Source organism: Balearica regulorum, chromosome 5, assembly GCF_011004875.1.
Source record: "Balearica regulorum gibbericeps isolate bBalReg1 chromosome 5, bBalReg1.pri, whole genome shotgun sequence".
Taxonomy (NCBI): domain Eukaryota; kingdom Metazoa; phylum Chordata; class Aves; order Gruiformes; family Gruidae; genus Balearica; species Balearica regulorum.
Window position 1 is genome coordinate 53,657,448 of NC_046188.1, and position 18,783 is coordinate 53,676,230.

At 46.0% G+C, this 18,783-nt stretch overlaps 1 protein-coding gene across 1 annotated transcript; it reads right to left on the bottom strand.

The window, feature by feature from the left end:
* Nucleotides 1-1,404: 1,404 nt before the first annotated feature.
* Nucleotides 1,405-18,544, bottom strand: TH (tyrosine hydroxylase). Its single transcript, XM_075753074.1, has 13 exons — nt 18,455-18,544; nt 13,849-14,052; nt 10,502-10,676; nt 9,614-9,702; nt 9,328-9,395; nt 7,563-7,613; nt 6,556-6,701; nt 6,009-6,144; nt 5,807-5,876; nt 5,406-5,462; nt 4,708-4,803; nt 4,403-4,536; nt 1,405-1,564 (listed from the first exon to the last, which is right to left on the bottom strand). Exons 1-13 carry the CDS (start codon nt 18,542-18,544, stop codon nt 1,405-1,407), a joined length of 1,476 nt encoding a protein of 491 aa, XP_075609189.1.
* Nucleotides 18,545-18,783: the final 239 nt, after the last annotated feature.

Sequence of the window (18,783 nt, forward strand, 5' to 3'; positions counted from 1 at the left end):
CCCTTTGCTGTCCCCCACAGCTGTTTAGCTGCCTCCACACATCCCAGGCCCAGCTCTGATACTGCACAGCTGCATAACCTTGGGCCAAACTTCTGAGCAAACCGCTAAGTTATGAGGCAGCCTGCGAGAAGATAAGAAGGGCAAAAGCAGGGGGAGGAAAACTGAGAGCTTTGGGTCAGATCACGCCATTAATATCTACCGTGAAAGCTGGATGAAACTGGGTTTGAGCATCCTAACCATATGTTACCTTCCTCAGAAATGGCCAGCAACAGCATTAGTCACACCCGAGCTACATCAGGTGACAGTGATATTGGGATATCTAAGAATAAGACAATGCTGTACCTGTGTAATAGACTGGAAAAGTGAAAGCATGTGAAATCCTCCCAAGGACTGGCAAACTAAGGACACCAGTGGCCCTGCTCAGTCTGCAATAACCAATAAACTCAGGACACCAAGAGGCTGCGGGGGCTGCCCAGGACCACCAGCACACAGGAACATCAATAGCTGTGACTGCTATCTGCTGTGACAGATGGCAGCTGGACTCTTGAGCACTCCCTGCTGTGGGACCTTTTAAAAGAGGGCTTGAAGGAGGTGCCCACGCTCTGGTCTGGGGTGGCCAGGGCTTGCTCTGTGGTGCTTGTGTTGGGGACGGTGCAGGTAGATCAGGGCTGCTCTATGCCAGAGAAGCAACTCCTGGATTAGGTCAATTTAGAGGTTCAGGGGAGCTACGATGCTTATTGCAGCCTGTTGGGGTGGTGCAGCTCGGGGGTTTGTGCCTAAGCATCCCTCTGTGCAAGAAGCTGAGGAGAGGCTGGGAGCTGAAGTTTCAAGCCTCATAGGGTTGCTTCAGGCAGAAAAGCTTCTTACAGCAGCTCTGCATTTCTCAAATGAATGAGGCTGTAAGAGATGGTGGGGACTGAGGGTCCCTCATGAAGTTGCTATAGGAGTTACTTTGGGGCTAAAAAAGCAGATCAATTTATTCTCTCAAACTGCAAAAAATAGATTTTCTCTCTTTTTTTCTTTTTTTTTTTTTTTTTTTTTTTTTTTTTTTTAAATAAAGAAGCTTTTCTCCTCTTCCTTGCACCCAGGAGCCTAGCATACAGCTCTTGACTTCAATTTTGTCTTGCATGCTTGGCCATGCTTTTGGTCTGTGTTAAGCCTCTTCCAGCAGTCAATAGAAAAGCTACCTAAAATGCCAGCAGGCCTTGGGTCCATCCCTCTGCCCTCCTCCGAGCTGGCCCTACATACAAAAGTGGAAAGCTGTTGGGGTCGTGTGGTGACAGGCAGCGGTGCAAATGTTTGGCGAAGACAGGTAGGAGTTATCAGCCGGGAACTAGGCGAGGGCAGAGTGGGCGGCTTTGGGGCTGCAAGGGAAGAGGGGAAGGAAAGAGCCCAGTTCTTGTATTAACTGATAACATTGAGCGCGTTAATCAGCGAGTGAAGCTCATCCCTTACGCTCTCCAGGGAGTGACAGATCGTCTGAGGGCTGTCCAGGAGCTCGATGCTGTGCGTGTAGGGCTCGTATTTCACCGAGAAGGGACGCTTGATGTGTGCCGCGTAGCTCCTGCAAGGAAAGGGTGCAGAGGGCTTGATACAAGAGATGAGTCCTGAGTCTGGCTCCTACCCATCACCATTCACCCAGACCACAACAGGTTAATGACTCCTTTAGGCAGAGTTTCTAGGTTAGCACAAACGCTCTGTTTTCCCATCTTTCCAGCTCCACAGGGCTATAGCAGTAGCAGAGATCCCTCTTGTTCAGCAAGGCAGACCATGAGTTTGACTGCGGGTTTCTGTGGGCTGAACACATGGGCTTGCATCAAATGGGAGGGTGCACCTCCATGGCCATCACCAGGCATGCTCTACTTCAATTTCTTTTTTTCGTTTTCAAAAATGCCAAGGAGATTTAGAAGCTAATTGCAGGGAAAGCCTGTGGTATTACAGTATTATAATCCTAAATCCTTTCTGACATTCATTTATTGACTAATCTCTGCTTGGGGAGAGAGGAACTAGCTGCAAGCTGTATTAAGAATAAATTTGACATGCAGTGGCTCTGGCGTGGGCAGGGAATAGGAATAACATCACCAAAGCCATGTGGCTGAGCAACATTGCACTACTGTACCCAAAGCAAACTGGAGTCTAGATCTCAGTGATCAGCCTGACACCTCTCAAGAGCAAGACCTTGTTGCTACCTTTCTAATGGAAAAGTATACAGTTAAGTGGAAACAAATCAAGGTAAGGTTTCCCCAAAGTTGCTCATGTTCACCTCTAACACTAAGATTTGTACACTTGACGAGGTAGGGGATTTTTTCTTTAGTGGCTGTGTAAGTATGGAACTGGGAATCTCTATTTGGGTACTCATGGCTACAGTCTCTGCTGAAGCGTCACCCTTTCGCTCCTGAATTGCTTAGCTTAGGCTACCCTCTTGTGGCTACCGTGGGTCTGCTGTGGCGCAGGGCTCGGGGAACAGCATCCCTTTCCCAGATGCTCTTCCAGCTGGTACTGCATGCCGTGGAGAACACCTAGTCCTGAATTGCCGGGGTTTGGAGAAAACACCACCAGCTCCAGACAGGGCTAAGTGTCAACACGGCCAAAGCCGCAGGCTGGCACTTGCAGGGAAACAAAACCAAGTGCAAACAGAGGGGGTTTCTGCATACGCACACACTGTCCAGCTCCAAAAAGATGCAGCTTATTTCAGCATCCCCAGCCCTCCCAGGCAAGGGCCAGCTCACCTCATTTATTAATGCTGTCAGCCACAGTGACGACTGGTAGCACAGCTGCTAATGGTTAGAAACTTGCCCTCCAACACGGGTGTGTTCACTTGACACCTTTTTGAAGCATACAAGCATGACATGGGTGCCTGGAAGGGGGCTGGGGGGATGTGTCCACCCTAGAAAAGTGGTGGAAAGTTTTCTTTCTGGGAACAGAGGCTTTTCTTGAGGGATAACACTGATAATCAGGTCTATGCTGGCAGCTGTAAAAAACCCAGATGTTTTAATGTTTTCACTTCATAGAGTAACATCTGTGTGGTCTCTGAGCTCTTTAAAGAGGATAATTTACAGTGCTTGTCACTATCAAAACCCTCTAGCCTAATCATGGCTGTGTATGTGGTGTATTTTTCCTTTTTAAATTCAAGGAAATGACTCATTAGGCCACAGTTGGGGTTTTTTTAAAGTGGCCTAGTGTGTCTGAGAGGATGGGCTCCCCAGGTGCTTGTTTTTGAGCAGCTAGACTCTGGATTGTATGAACAGTGCAAGTGAGGGTAATAAAAGCAGAAGCTGAAATATAGCAGTCCTTGCCATGTTATTTATATGAAATACCCCACTTGCAGGAACTGCGAAATCATGTACATTGTGTAATACTTCATCTCATCCTATCCCTTTCCTAACCTAAGATAAAATGGTATAGGCAAAGTTTTCCTCTGTTAGTCAAATGTTAAAGGACTGAACTTTCCTCCTGTGTGCAGTTCTGGATATGGCCAAGAAAATGCTCTTTTGAACAGATGTTTGTGGGTAAAGCTGCCCCACTTCATTCTCTTTGCAGTCCCATGGGATGGGAAAACCCAGTTACACTGGTGGGATGCTGTCTAAGGTCTGCTAATCCATGTTAACCAGCTTAGGAAGCAAAAGCTCCTCTTTTTCTATGGATAAATCTATCCCCATCAAGCAAATCTTTTTAGTTTGTGCACGAGCTGCTAACTATGCCTGGGGGGGGTTTGCTGGTTGAATGATAAATGGGTAAGTTGCCCAGCAGCTGCTCAAAAAGACAAACATCTTTCTGCATCCTAAATTCAGAGAATGTCACCATTTTGAGAAGCTCTTCACTGCTCTCCTAAAACTTTCTCCCAGCAAGCAAGCTTTTACATCATGCAGAAGCCTGTATTTCAGAAGGACACATGCTGGCAAGATGCTCCCATGAAGGACAGCTGGTACCTGACCTGTATCAATTAATTGGCCCTTCTGCAGCAAGGAAGCAGAGCGGGTCATGGTGGGTAGTTTGGGTCCCCAATTCCTGGACCACCAGCTCTCTGTTATGTTGCTTGGCCTCCCCTTGGGAACTGGAGATAGTATGTAACTCCTTCCTATGAGAACTAGGCAGACAAGCTAGGTTTGTCCCTTCTCTCGCTCCCTCAGTCTTGTCTCCAAGAGTGCCTCCCACTCCACCCAACTCTTCCACACCCAAACCCTTGTGTCCAGCATATTTTTGGGGGTCTCTTGGGTAAATCCAAGGGACTGAATTTGGACCCTGTAGAAACTGGAAAATCACTTTGCTTTGAAAGAGATGACAACAGTTTCCAGAGTACTTCTGAGACCTTGCACTGAAAGCAGCCATGGTGTCAAGCCCTTTTTCAATATATTATAACTTCATTTCCTCTGTTTGGGTCTCCCTTACTGCCCAGTCCTACCTCAGTTTACTTTTGGCATCGCTGAAGCTCTCAGACACAAAATATACGGGCTGGTAGTTCTGGTCCTGGTAGGGCTGAACAGCAGCAGCATCAGGGTCGAAGTCCCTCACCTCTGGTTCATCTGACAAGGAGTGCTATGGACACCGCACGAAAATGCCAGCATGAAATTAAGGGGATCAGAGAGCACATATGTGATAGACAGAGGTGGAGAACAAATCGGGCAAAGTCATTAGAGATGTGCAGAGGAAGAAGGTTTTTTGCTGTATAGGGTCTAGAGCAGAGAGACAAGTTGTGCTGGGACTTACTATGAGCTCCCCATAGGAAGACAGGAGCCCGGCTCCGTAGGCTTTGACTATCCCGTTCTGTCTGCAAAGCCCAAACTCCACCGTAAACCAGTAAAGCTGTGAAAGGAGAAAGAAAACCACGTAGGCGACACAGCTCCTCATCTTCATCTCCCTGTAACTCCTGAGCCCTTGCATCATGGCTGGCGTCTGGGGTTGTTTAAATGAATGGGCGCCTGGCACTTCGTCCCCTCTCCTTACCCTGAACCCATTGGTGCCAGAGAAAAGTGCTAAACTAAGCTGCTGCCATGCTGGGACAGATGGAAACTGTGTCCCTGGGCTGGTCCCCTGCGTGCCCGGCTGCTGTGCGGTGCTGCCATTCAGTGCCCTTGGAGCCGGACGGGTCACCCTGCCAAGGGACTGCCAAAGGAAGCAGATGTCATTTAATCCCATCCTAAAGAGTCCCAGCAGTGCTGTCGTTAGAAATACGATGCTTGATGATACTCTGGTGCCCGAGAAAATTGGGTTAATGTGCAAGCGAGCTCTGCTGTTTAACTGATTTCCACTCTGCTCAGTCATCATGAAAGAGCAGGGCTGGGGCAGCTCGGGTGGGGGCTCTGAGCCTGCAAATCTGGGGAGACCAGGCTGGACCTGTCCCCTTGATACTGCAGAAGTGCTGCTAGAGGGGTTGTGGCCCCTATCCAGCAAAAAGGAAAACTTACCGTTGCGAGTTTCTCAATTTCTTCGTCAGTTGCTCCCAGAGATGCCAGCCCAATGTCCTGGGAAGAGAAGGGAAGGGGCAAACGTCAGGACAGATTTGGTCTGAGAGCCTTATGCATGGATTGCTCTGTTTTATTGCCTTGAGACAACAGATATTGTTGCCCTGCGCTGCCATGCATCTACTGTGGCTTCATTGTGCTCTGACTAAAAACACTTTGCTGCAGGGTCTGACATTTTTACTCTGTACTAGTGTTCTCAGTCCATCACTTGGGCTCCTGAACATCATTTTTAATATAAATAAATCCTAGAACAAGAAAGGTTTAGGTGGTGAGACTGGGCTCAGTTTGGATTCTCACCTTGTGCCCTGCCCTCTCAGGGGTTAGAAAGCAGATGACCACCTTACCTGAGAGAACTGGGCAAACGTCTTGTCGGCCAGCATTGGGACGTGCCCCAGCAGCTCGTGACAGCAATCCCTGCCAATGCCCAAAGGGGAAGGAGAAAAACGTGGTTAGGAGTGGACAGTTTGTCCATTAGGGAGAAAGGTTAATTGCTGGCCAGGTGGAATGGTGGGGCAGGGGAGGCCATCAGGGTTGGGGGATACTCACGGCTCAGGGGAGTGCATGGGCGAGGACGCATGGCGGATGTACTGTGTGCACTGGAAGACACGGAAGGCCAGGCTGGCAAGGAAGTCCCGTGCTGACAGCAAGCCGGCCACCGGCCGGAGCTGGAAGCCAGTCCTCTCTGAAACAGCACATACCATTTCTGCGGGGGTGCATTGCCCATGGGCTGTGCTGGTGTCCCGTGTTCCCAGCACGGACAGCAAAAGCATCAGTGCTGGAAACTAAAGGTTCGGCTGTGCCAAGTCTAATCTTTTTGCTCCTACTAAGGAGCAACATCTACTCTTTAGGTACTCAGTGTGATCATTTGAGTACGGGGTTGACCTTCAGTTGCAGCCCACTGTATTTAACTGCAGTCCCCACCACCTGGGGTCTACCCATCCTCTGTTGGCAATGCACAAGCCTCCACCAGGTCTCCTTCCAAATCTCAGCTCACACACTCCTCCTTCGACTTCATGTTTCCCAGCTGTAGCTGCCACCACCATGCTGGAGCCCTGGTAGACCTTGATTCTGAGTTCCCCAGGCTTGTACCCACCTTTCAGGAAGCGGGAGACCTCCTCCAGCTGAGGGATGTTGTTCTCGTTGTAGCCACAGAATTTCTCCAGTAGATTGAAAGCTTCAAGGTACTCCTTGCAGGCATGGGTGGGATACAGGCTCTTCAGGGTGCTGTACACCTCCTTCCTTCAGGACGAGAGGTAGCAGATGTTCAGTGGCCATGTGTCTAGTCCTCTGATTATACGCTATCAAGGACTCACACCTCTAAGTTTCTTGTTCTTTTGCCTTTTTCCACCACTAAGTCTATGTCTGTGTGCATTGATAGAGGTATGTAAACATACGGATCCACATTCAAGTGAGCCTGCAAAGTCAGCAGTTGTATCTGCACAGACCTATTTCTGACCTTGAAGGTCAGAAGATTGTGTAAAGGGAATTAACTGGAATTAAAATATTCCCTGTAAGTTAGCTTCTGAAGTTGCACAATGAAGACAGTCAATATAACCAGGAGATGACCTTGTTTAGGAGCCTGTGTACTCAGCTCACATGAGCTGGCCTTGTTTTCAGAGACACTCCTGCAGCGACACTCCTGGAAATAATCATATTCAAAGGAAGTGTTTTCCTGAGAGACACCAGCAAGGTACCATGCAGATATTCACCACAGGGGTCATACTTTTTTCTGCAGCTATGATAACTGCCCTTTGCTTGGAGGCTGCTACTAAGCCAGAGAAGTGGGACTCCAAATTACCTACTTCACTCTCTGGGGAGAGGAAACTCCTGGAGGCTGCAGCATGAAAATGTTCTCAGTGCAGCCCCAAGACAGGAGGAGACAGAGCATCACTCTTTTGGAGGTAACTTGCTCTCCCGAATGCAGTCCCTACCATAAAATGCCATGCAATGAGTTACTGGTTTTTATAAGAAGCCATTAAGTAGGATGCTTGCACTCCAGATGATACATTTTTCAAAAGGTCACACCCTAACCATTTAGGTTTTGATTCCCAACTTCTAGTGGTGAAGCCAATAAAGGTCACAGATTAAATCAGCGCTCACCAGGTAGCAATCTCCTCCGCTGTGTAGTCCACATGAGGGATTGGGTCCCCGCTGCAAGGCAAACACACCATTACTGACAGCAGCAGAGCGCAAGCTGGGCTCCTCTTCCCTTTGAGAAGGAAGCACTTTGGAGAAGCTCTGCATGAAGTTGCTCAGTCTTCTTTAAACCAAAGGGATGACAGGAAAGACAAAGCCTTAATACTGGGTCATTTGTACAGGTGCAACAAATACATAGACACAGAGAAAAGCATTAGTCTAGCCAGAGGTTATAAATGAACAAGGAATGAGCAAAAGCTTAGCAGGCATAATATTTTCCAGGGGGAAAAAATGGTTTTCACTGGAAAAAAATGAAACTTTGTGTGAAAATAAGTTAATTTCATGTGCCTGAACTTCAGGGGGCTGATAGCTCCAAGAATGAATAAGTGTCTGGAAAATAAAAGCAGCTAACAAGGGAATTGTCAGTTAGATCAAGGAGAGAAAAAAAGAAAATCTTAACATTTATGTAAGTGGAAATTAAAGAATACTGACACTTTTGCCTTTTCTGCATCATAATTAGCAATTGTATTTCCTAAATCCTTCTGTTCTGTATTTGAACAGATGAGCTATTCACATATTACGCTGATAAAGCATAGTCCCTTTTCCATTAACAGCCTGAAGGGATGCTACACAGTGGCTCATAAATGCTAACCTGCAGATGAGATGTGAGAGAAGACATCTTAAATGGGTGCATCAACTTAGGACAGTATTTCTTCCTGCGTCCCTCAGGACTCTCCTGCTGGCACACTGACTTTCTGTGCATTTAGTATTAGTACAGGATAAAACCATCAATGTCTATATTCTGGGCTTCAAATCTGCAAAGAACATGAAACCTAACAGAGCAGAAAGCCATTCTGAGATCACACCAGTTGCAGGCGTAGCTCAAGAAGGTGACTCATAAAATTTCCATAGCCTGATTTCAGCACAGCTCACTACAGAAATCTACATGTAAAGTCCTGCTTGGGGAAGGAGATGCTACAGTGGAAGACAGTGTTATTGAATAGGATCTAGGGAATGTTTTACAAACCCAGCTGAATATTAGAGCTCTGTTTGATGTTGTAGTGAAGAGGCTGAGTGCTATCACTGCATATATCAGAAGAGGAGTATTAAGCCGGAGTACAAGAGATAGTCTTAAATCTATATAAGACAATGATGAGACCATTACTGGAATCTATTTAATTTATCAGAAAGAGTTAGGAGGTGAACCTTTTAGTTTATACCCTCCTAGCAAAAAAAAAAAATAAAAAAAATCTGATAGCAGAATTCAATCTAGTAGATGAAAGGCATATATGATCCACTGGGTGAAAGTTAAAGCTACCAAAGTTCAGTTTTGAAATAAACCCCACATTTTTTTCACAGCCAGGACAATGAACCGTTGGAACAAGTTTTCTGGGCATGTGGTAGCTTTTTCAGTACTTGAAACTAGATGTCATTCTAAAAGAGATGCTACTTTTCAAAATAAAGTTTGAGGTCTGATGCAATTATACTTGGCTTTTGTTATGCAGGAGGTTTATTCTGGCTTTATCAATGTGTGAATTAATGACCACAGACATTTTTTAATTAAGAAGAGACTGGAATACATAGAGAGAAGAGGGACACAAAAAGATCTGGCAAGGCTGAATGGGGAGACAAAACATAAAAGAAGAGAAATCTTGTGCACGTAGTACAATGACTTCCCAACAGGATACATTGACATTATCCCTGCATAGATGTTAGGAAAGAGACTTACTGCTTATAATGAAAAGCAATTTCTGCTATCGATTTCCTTCTCTGGCGATATACTTGGTCAGAGTAGCCCTGTGATGACAAATAGGAATAGAGACAGGATTTTTTTAATCAGTTACTAAAATTTCTCACCCAACAAAGTTCATCACCGGCTGGAGAAACTTCTCTCATGGTGGTGATTGCACTACAGTTCCCTGATCAGCTGCACTAATAGATGTTCTCCAGCTCCCTGCTTCTGAGGGAAGGCTCAGTACCCCAACATGAGGATGTGCCCACAGAGACTAACTCACCGGGTGGTCCAGATCCAAGTCAGGGTCAAACTTGGTGACCAAATGGTGGCACTTGTCCAATTCACAGATTTTTCTGGGAAACCAGTGAACTGTGGAGAGAGGGAAAGAAAAACTGTCTGTGGAAGTGAAGATGAAGCATCCCCTGCTGCGAGGGGGTTGTGAGGTTCAGTAAGATACGTCTGACCTGGTATACCAAATACACACACACAACAAACAGCACATGACACAGCTATGCCTTCTGGGCAGTAGTCTCACTACTCTCAATGTAGTAGTCACACTCTCAATGCTCTTGACCTAGAATCAGGTGTAATGCCATGATCTGCACCTCATTACTTCCCTGCTCATCTCTCAGCAGAGTATTTTGTGACAAAAGTAAACAAGAAGATGAAAATTGGATTTTACTTAAAGATTCTAGATTTCACATTAAAAGCAAATCCAAAGGTCCAGCTGGTTGTAAAGCAATCACTGCAGATCTCTAGGGATATTTTACAATAAGAACCACCCTGTCTTCAGAACAGGATGGCATGGGGAGTGTCTTGTACAGAGTTCCTGACACATAGGCAGGAAACCAAATTTATAATATAAAACAATGGAGTAGGGATGAAGAACTCTGTAGGAGAGGTGTGAATAAAGCATGAAATTTCATTTCCTATTTCTGTTTTTTTCAATGTGGCACCAGAAGAATGGGCTGTAGACTCTGGAGTCTGTTGAGACATGGACAAGGAGGCAAGTGGCTTTCAGGATTCAGGCGTCCCAGAGACAGTCTTTTAATTCTGCTCACATTCAGCATACAGCAGCCCTTCCCTTTTTCTGGGAATAACAAAATCTCCACCCTGTTTCTACAGCTCAGCCTCTGTGCAAAAGTGAAACAGTTTGTAAGTTCCTTACATTTGTCTTCCTTAGTGGTCCTCACGTCTTCTGCTACCCTCTTGATGGAGCTAATGAAAGTATTGAGGTCAGAGCTATGGACTTCACAGCGCACAAAGTACTCCAGTTCAGCAGTCCCTTCACGGGGCTTTCGGCTGAGCCTGGTCTCCAGGTGGTGAATTTTAGCTTCAAACGTCTTTTGGGACATGGAAAAGAACAAAAACATTAAACAACACTTGTAATACCTGCTGCTACTTCCCAAAGATGTCCATATGGATACATTTGGGATGGACTCCCTCTTGTCTTTTTCTTCTTCTTTTTTTTCCCTCCACAGGGATAAACACACTTCTCCACTAACTCCACAGTTTTTCCTTTGGGACAGACAACCAGTGGGGCTGGTCGGTAACTATCAAGAGAAGATTTCCACAGTGGCAAAGAAGATCGTATCAAGAGGGGAAATTGATTTGGCAAAATGACACCCTTTCCTTTAATCTCCCACTTAAGGCAAAAGTGCTTTTTTGCTGGTTGGGAGGGGAAGGGGTTGGCGATGACGTAGAAGGGGCAGACGCTGCCCGAACGTGGGCAGGCGGCGTGGCGCTGGCCATGGTGCTGAACCGGTGGGGCTGAGCCGTACCCAGTCTGCAGTAGCGTTAATTTGGGGCTCGCTACCAGAACTGATATCATTTGGGCTCATTATCAGAACCGACCTTCCCCAAAGAATAAGGGGACAAAATGGAGTCTACAGTCTTCCAAAGGGCCCTGGTAAATTTGTGGATATTTTCTTTAGCTCAGTGAAAGCTGGCAGTACAAGCCTAAGTCCCTGGGCAATGACCCAACCTTTCCAAAGTCTCAGCAAGATCTTTGGTAGAGGAAGGGACATGATTTCTTTTGTTAATCAGAGGCAGAAAGATGAGAAGGAACAGATGCAATGCCACAGGTAAATCAAATTTATGGCCATGGTTTTTAATGTACCTACCAACTTCACTATTACATTGTCCCCTCAACAATCAATACCTTTGCATTAATCTGACAGCCATGATTGCATTACCTATGCTTTGGCTGCATGTAACACATACAGAAGAGTGAAACCAGCTTCCCTGCAGCCTGGTTCGTGATGAGGCAAATGTCATTATGTCCGTCTGCTTTCATATCTTGTACCTGCATTGCCAGAGGGATCTGGGAAATGAATCTTCCTCTGTTGTGGCTTGACATGCTTGTCTTTTTATTATATTTAAACCTCTGTCTGTGACAAGCTCAGAGTGCTTTTTTACTAGGAAAGCTCTTGATGCAGCAAGTAAATTGCTCCAGGAAGAAACAAATAATATTTGAACATAAGCTGCCCCTGCTTCTTGCTTGCTGTTTTAAAAATTGTTTATATTATAGACTTTAAATGCAATGTAACATAAAATCTACCAAGTACAAGAGCCTACACTTCTATGTTTCATACCTGCTAAGCAGTCTGTTGCATTGGAAATTTTACTCTGATGGATTTTTCATGCCTTATCTGGCATCTGTGCACTTCTAGGAAGGAGACCCCAACCATGGCAACACCAAGGCTTTTGTCTGACAAGCTTATCTTACAGATTCTTTCAGTCTTGAGAAAAGACCCATGTGTTGCCCAGAAAACAGCTTTTCTTGCTACAGTCCCCTTAGAGGAGATGCAAGATGTTTTGTAATTGCCGAAGATCTTGAACACTTTTCATAAGATTATCAGAGATAGTACTGCATGGGCAATGAATAGCTAGAATGCACTACAATTTCAGGGAAATACTTATCTCCCAAACACCCTTTTTGAATGTGTTCAGCTGTTAGGTAATGGTTTTGCTGTATAGTGTTGCTGGTGATCTGTTTTTATCCCAGAAGTGGGTGCATTTCATGGGAAAGAAGGTGTTACATAATTAACATGTGTATTAATATATGACCTAGCAGCATGCCCATGCGATGAGAAAGGTCAACCACATACTGAATTGTAGTAGCAAGACTGTAAACAACAGGTCAAAGGAAGTGATTTCTCCTCTCTATCTGGGATGAGGGAGACCACATCTGGAGTACCATGTCCTGTAGAAGAGACATTGATGTGCTGTAGCCGGTACAGTGGGGGGCTGCCAAGATGCTCAGGGGACTGGAGCACAATGTTATATGAAGAAAGACTGAGGAAATTGGATTTGTTCAGCCTTAAGAAATGAAGGGGCAGGGGAGACTGGTTCGCTGTCTACTAGTTCCTGGTGGGAGGGTGTAAAGACAGAGCCAGACTTGCCTGAAAAGTACACAGGACAAGAGGCAATGGGCACAAGCTAGAAGCAAGGACTTTAAAAAAGAAAAGACAAAAAGTTTTTCCCCATGAAGGCAAAGACTGCTCAAGGGATCCAAGGAGACTGTGGGATCTCTACCTTGGTGACATTCAAAATGCAACAAGCACAGCCCCAAACAACCTGCTGTAACTGGACCTGCTCCGAGCAGGAGGTTGGACTAGAGACCTCTAGAGGCCCCTACCACCCACATGAGTGATTAATAGGAAGAAATTATCCTCTCACTGGTGAAGTCAATGAAATTAAAACATAAAACATAGATGTTTTATGTTTTAAACATAGATATAAACGTAGATAAAACATATCTCAAAAATGTTTGCAAAACACTTTTGAATCCTTCTAGATGAAAATGTAGTACATAAATGCAAGTGGTCGTGTTTTGATTACTGTTTAAATAGGCAGCACTTATCTCAGTCTTTCCATTCATGGTACTGAGATCCTAGATTATGTAATATTATATTGCTGGCTAGGGAGAAAAAGCTCAATTAGTTACCATTTTTCCTTGGTATTAAAGCCATATACAGGGTGTGTATCTGGGGGGAGCCAACAGAACCTTTAACATGTAAATCAAAATCATCCCTGAAGGAGGGAGGTAATTTTGAAATCAGAGACTGCCAAAGCCTTGACCCACAAGTAAGGCGGGTTCGGTCTACAGCCATGCAGGGCACACAGCTTGCTTTGAATGTGGGATCGGAGCCCTGCACATGAAGTTGAAGTGCTGGGCAGTGGAGGGGGCTGTCAGAGTATGCTACAAGCCACAAGGGTATGGATTGTAGGTGTGAAACTGTGTGGTTGGATGCAGTAATTAAGCAAAGTTAAGCCCAGGGCTTAACAGCACTACCAGACAGAGGTATGACTCATTCTTAGTGATGGAAAGTGAGGCCACGCTGGGGCATGAGCAAAGCATGACTGTGGGGATATCAGAAAATTAACTGATAATTTGCAGTAGGCAGACCTAGTCTGAGTCTTCTTTAGTAAACTGAACTGGTATTTCTCACAGAACAGTCAGGAAACCTGTAATATGTTCCTTGAATCCCACACAACAGGTTAGGTACTCACCTCAAATACCTTAAGTGCACGGGACAGTGGTGAAGTCTTAGTTCCCTTGAGCATGAAGAAGAGGTTCAGCATGGCTCTCCCATCCTTCTCCTCAAAGACAATGGTCTCTGTAGACTCTGCAGCATCGGTGGCTGCGGCTGCAGCCTCTCTTTCCTTCCTGGCATCTTCAATGAGGCTTTGACGTCTACCAATGAACCGCGGAGACTGAAGGCAGAGCAGAAATAAATAACAATTCTGATAGAGCTGTAGGGGAAATCAGAGGCATCCCCAGTAGCTGGATGAGGAGTGACTGATGTATCTCAGCAGAGGAAGAAGGGGAATGTTGGACTGACTTGCCTGGCTTTGTAGAGAAAGATCTGGTGATGAAGACTGAGGCTTTAGAATTCACAGAATCATAGAATGGTTTGGGTTGGAAGGGACCTTAAAGATCATCTAGTTCCAACCCCCCTGCTGCGGGCAGGGACACCCTCCACTAGACCACGTTGCCCAAAGCCTCATCGGAAATGAGGAGCTTTAGGAAAAATCTGTGTAAAATATCCTTGTAGCACAACTAGAGGGTGGGCTTCTTCCCTCACCATCCCTAGCAACAGTTTTCAATATCCTTCAAAAAATAAAAATCAGAAACAATCTTCCACAGTTTTCAGGTGTCTGATGAACTCAAGTGGAGAGGCATTAGATAAAAATGAAGTCATCTGAGAAAAGATAGACTATGAGGGACAGCTGAAGCCCACAGCAGTGGCCTGGCCAGGAAACATGAACTCTTTCCAGATGTATTAGCAGGGCAGCTTAGCTAAACCGCTTCAGGATCCAACACAACATTTTCTTCTGACATTAAATAGATGTTTGCCCATTGAAGTCTAATTGGAACTGCACGCATATACCCCAGAAAATAAATTCCTCTCACTGATCTATAGATTTGTTTTGTCCCAACAAACTCCTGCAGATTTCTGTTACTTGGAATTGCACCTGAAATGCTGCAACTATGTTTCTGGGGTTATGTTAGGTCATTCATTTATATTTTCAGTGAGCTACAAACTGTTTCCATCATTGCTGTTTCTTTTGTTATACAAATAACTCATATACTAACTTATTTGTTCTCGGTCTTTTTACAACCAGTTTTCCATTTATAGGCAGCTCAGCTGACAAACCATCAGAACTTGCTGAAAGAAACCTGGGGCAGCACTGAAGGAGCAGCACATAAAGCCATCTAGCACCTGCAGGTAGAGTGGGACCGGCTGCAGTTTTCCCTCTGATTACATTGAAAATATCTGGAAAAGAAACAGATGCTAACCAAGCAGCTCCTTCCCTACTTTGTGAAAATTTGGAGAATGTTTTCCTTTTAAAAAGGCAGCCTGCTCAACTACTAAGCCCATTTTCTCTCTGATTTTCAAAGACCATCATCAGTAACTAATGTTTCCTGTGAAAATCCTCTTCGACGCTTTAGCGGTGTAAAGCTGACATTTTATTTGCAGCCTGAAAAATGCAGCACATATAGGTGCTAGCCCACACACTTCTATCTGGTTCATTTTTAATAAAGATACCCCTCTGAAATTATATTTGCTGATCTTCATCCCCTTTATTCCTCGTGGCACAGAAAAACACCTTCTAACAAATAAGCACATATTGCTGCTTGTCTAAATCAACGGTATTCATGCCCAAAGAGAGAAGACATCTCATAAGTATCCTGAGGCATAACTTTTAAAACCTTGTGAGCGTGTGCTCAGCTTTAAGCGTATGTTTTATATCGCTACCACGTTTAAAGCTAAGCGGGTGTTTACTTTAAAGTGCCTGCAATAAGCAGGGCAAACAGCCTTCTGCTAGCCACAGAAACGGGGCTCTGCAGCGGTCCCAAGCCAGGCAGCGCTTTAGCTAAGGATGTTTCATCACACTGTGCCCGGAGGCACAGAGGTGCAGCAGGATTTTACTTCTGGGGTGGAGCAGGGGACAGGGGGGAAATTAGAGTCCCATGTTTAGGCTGTAAATCAAGTTAAAATCTGACTGGAAGGAGTTTAAATAGTGAGAAGACCTGTGTGACTGGAAAGCCACACCGGGACAGGCAGCCATGACCAGTCAGACCCCTGTGCTGGGACTGGGTGGCCCCTGGCAGGCAGGAGCAAGGGGGTTTCGGTCCCTGTCGAGGGGTCCTGGAAGCTGCTTAGCTCCGTGCTGGCATGTTTTGGGTGGGTAAATTTAAAAAAAAAAAAATTATATATATATATATATAAAAGAAAAAGGCTGAATTTTGCTTGGGAGAAGAGCGCTGGGAAGGGTCTGCCTGCCTGCTGCCTCCTGTGCTGGGTAGAGGTTCCCTGGCTGTGCTCTCCCCATCTCATCAACCTCTCCTCTGCACCTCACATTTACACTCATCGGGGTATTACCTCCTTTTGCTGGAAATTAGGACTCTGGCATATAAACTAACCAAAGTGATCTCTTGTATTAAATGCCTGCCTTTGTTCGGAAGGCACTGTTACGTGGTGTTTCCAAATTGCCTTGCAGACTAGCTCTCTGAGTGCCTATCTAGCTACAGTGAGAAGTTTAATTTGATTTTGCAAAGCATTTATTTGCCTAAGTGGGGCCTGACTCTGATACGGTCGTTCACCTCTTATGAAGGGTTACTTTGTTTTTCCTTATTTGAATTTGCCGCAGCTCAGTGTGCCCCGCCTAAGCGGTGTCATTAAAAATACCGTGCTCTGAGTAAAAGTACTTTGTTTGTTGTTGTTTTTTTTTTTTTTTTTTCCTGGCTCATTATTTGCAGCAAGCAGGAAGGATTGTAAAGCCGATTTCCCTCTCTGCAGCATGGGGACAGTAATGTCCCACCCCAGCTTCCCTGGGCGCTCCTTCCTGCTGGTTTGCCTCCAACGGCTGTCTCCTGCCTGGCTCTGCTTGCGTGCTTTGTAACCAAACGCTGCTCCAGCTACAGTGCCAGGGTGTCTTGTAAAAACTATTAGCAGCAGAAAAACTAAATACATAACAAAAGATTTTTTCCATGGTCTGAGTTTGATGTTTTGCTGGCCCAGGTGACGTGTAAAACACCTGCCGGTGTAGATGAGTTCCGGGATTGCAAAGATCTTTTTTCCCCCCCCAGTTTGCACAGTTTCCCCAGCAGCGGGGTGCTGGTCCCTGGGGGTTAATGGCAAGGGAGCACCTCAGACCTGCCAGACCTGGTGCAGTGGCGAGCAGGGGCTGGGTGGCCCATCGCCCATGGTCACACCAACACCACGAGGGCCAGGGACATGCAATGTCATATACAAATGCAGAGTCATGCCTCTTGCCTGGCACAAGCCAGCAAAGTAAGTGACAGGATTTTGGAGAGCTCCCATGCTAGGTGAGAGCAAAGGGCAAAGCCTTTCATGCAGCCCGCTCTCAGAGTGATCCTACCAGGGCTAAGAGGGGGTTTTATTTATTTTTATGAGAGTTTCCTTTCAAAGAAGGGATGCAAAGACAGTCTGAGGTTTTAGTTCATCCCAAGCTGGAGAAGCCACTCACCTCAAGAAAGCCGCCATGCTCCTGCCAGCACAACTGGTAAACCCAAATTCCTCTGGCCCCTTCATTCAGTGACCCGTTTCCCATCAAACACAAAGCAGCACCCCAGAGTGTGTAATAACCAAACACTTGCCCCTTCTCCAGACAGCAATGAGCATCTCAAGTACGGATTTGATGAGCAGCCTAGAAAATACCAGGTTTTCAAGAACCACTTAGGTATTCATTATTTTGCCAGAATGAAAATGGTTGTGTGAGAGGGAAGCCTTCCCTGATTTCCATTTATTAGAGCAAGCACGCTTACCTCCTTATTTCCTAAATGTTTCCCTTCCTTTCCAGTACACTCCACTCTCCAAAACTCTTTTCACTGCCTATGTAGGGGCTGATTTTACTGAGTCAGAACATCACAGAGGAGAGCGAGTGAAAAAGGCAATGGGCGCAGGGGAGGGAAATGGGGACCCCTATAACTGACCTGCTGGAGTCACCCTGCAGATGTCTGCCAAACACACCTGCTCCCTAAATAGGCTCAATTCCTGGGTTTTCTCCTGCTGAGCATCCCAAGGGGGTCCCCTCTCAGTGCACCCGCTGCCAGCAGCTGTTCCGGCTCCTCCAGGGTTGGGGGAAGGATGTGCTGGGAGAAAGTGAAACTGCAGACACAGCAGCAGCGAACAAGCTGATTAAATTGCCTGTGCCTCGTATGTTGTCTGAAATAACAGCCACACTTTTTCATTATGCTGGAACAGGTGAAAACTCTGCAGTTTATTGCCTTGAAATCAGGAGAACATTAAGATTTTCAAATTGCCTTTCACACTGGGGATTCCTTGTTATTCCTGCCTTAGGTCTATGGGTTATTCACCTTGGTTTTGGTTGGGGGGGGGGGGGGAGCGTGTTGTATTAGTTCAAGCTTTCATCCCCCCTAAGTGTTTGTATTTCACATGTACCACTATGTAAAAAGAACTGTTCGGATAATTCCCCTTTGCCAGCCTGGAGCCTGGAGGTACCTACATGAAAGAACTCCCACAAAGGCAACGTTGCTCCATCTATCCCTGCCTGCCTCTGCCTATAGCTAAGGGAGAGGCTGTGGTTTTTGGAGGGGGAGGAAAGAAGTGGGGTAGGGTTGTCTTACCATGATGGCCTCAGCTTGCTTGGAGTCCAGCTCTGACACCGCCCTGCGGAAGCCTTTGGCTGCAGAGGTGGAGATGTTCGGGGTTGGCATCTTTGCTCTTCCACGAGCTCCGATCTTCGCTTTCCAGCTCCTTGCCAGCTCTTTATAGGGCAGGCTGACGTCAAAGACTCTTTCAAATCTTCTCTCCCCCCGCCACCTCCCCATCACCACCTCCCTCCTTTCTCCCCCTCCGGCTGAGAGGAGGAGGGGACGTGAAGGAGAGAAACGTTTCTGTCCCATTAAATCTAATCGTTACAAAGATTGCAGACACCCTGCCTTCGCAGACCAGA

What these genes read in the sequence shown, in the direction of transcription:
- TH (XM_075753074.1), bottom strand. Translation starts at nt 18,544, where the DNA reads ATGCCAACCCCGAACATCTCCACCTCTGCAGCCAAAGGCTTCCGCAGG. An exon ending in ATTGCTTTTCATTATAAGCA is followed by an intron (nt 7,614 to 9,327) that starts GTAAGTCTCTTT and finishes TTTGCCTTGCAG; the next exon opens with CGGGGACCCAATCCCTCATG. An exon ending in CGTTTGCCCAGTTCTCTCAG is followed by an intron (nt 5,463 to 5,806) that starts GTAAGGTGGTCA and finishes TTCTCTTCCCAG; the next exon opens with GACATTGGGCTGGCATCTCT.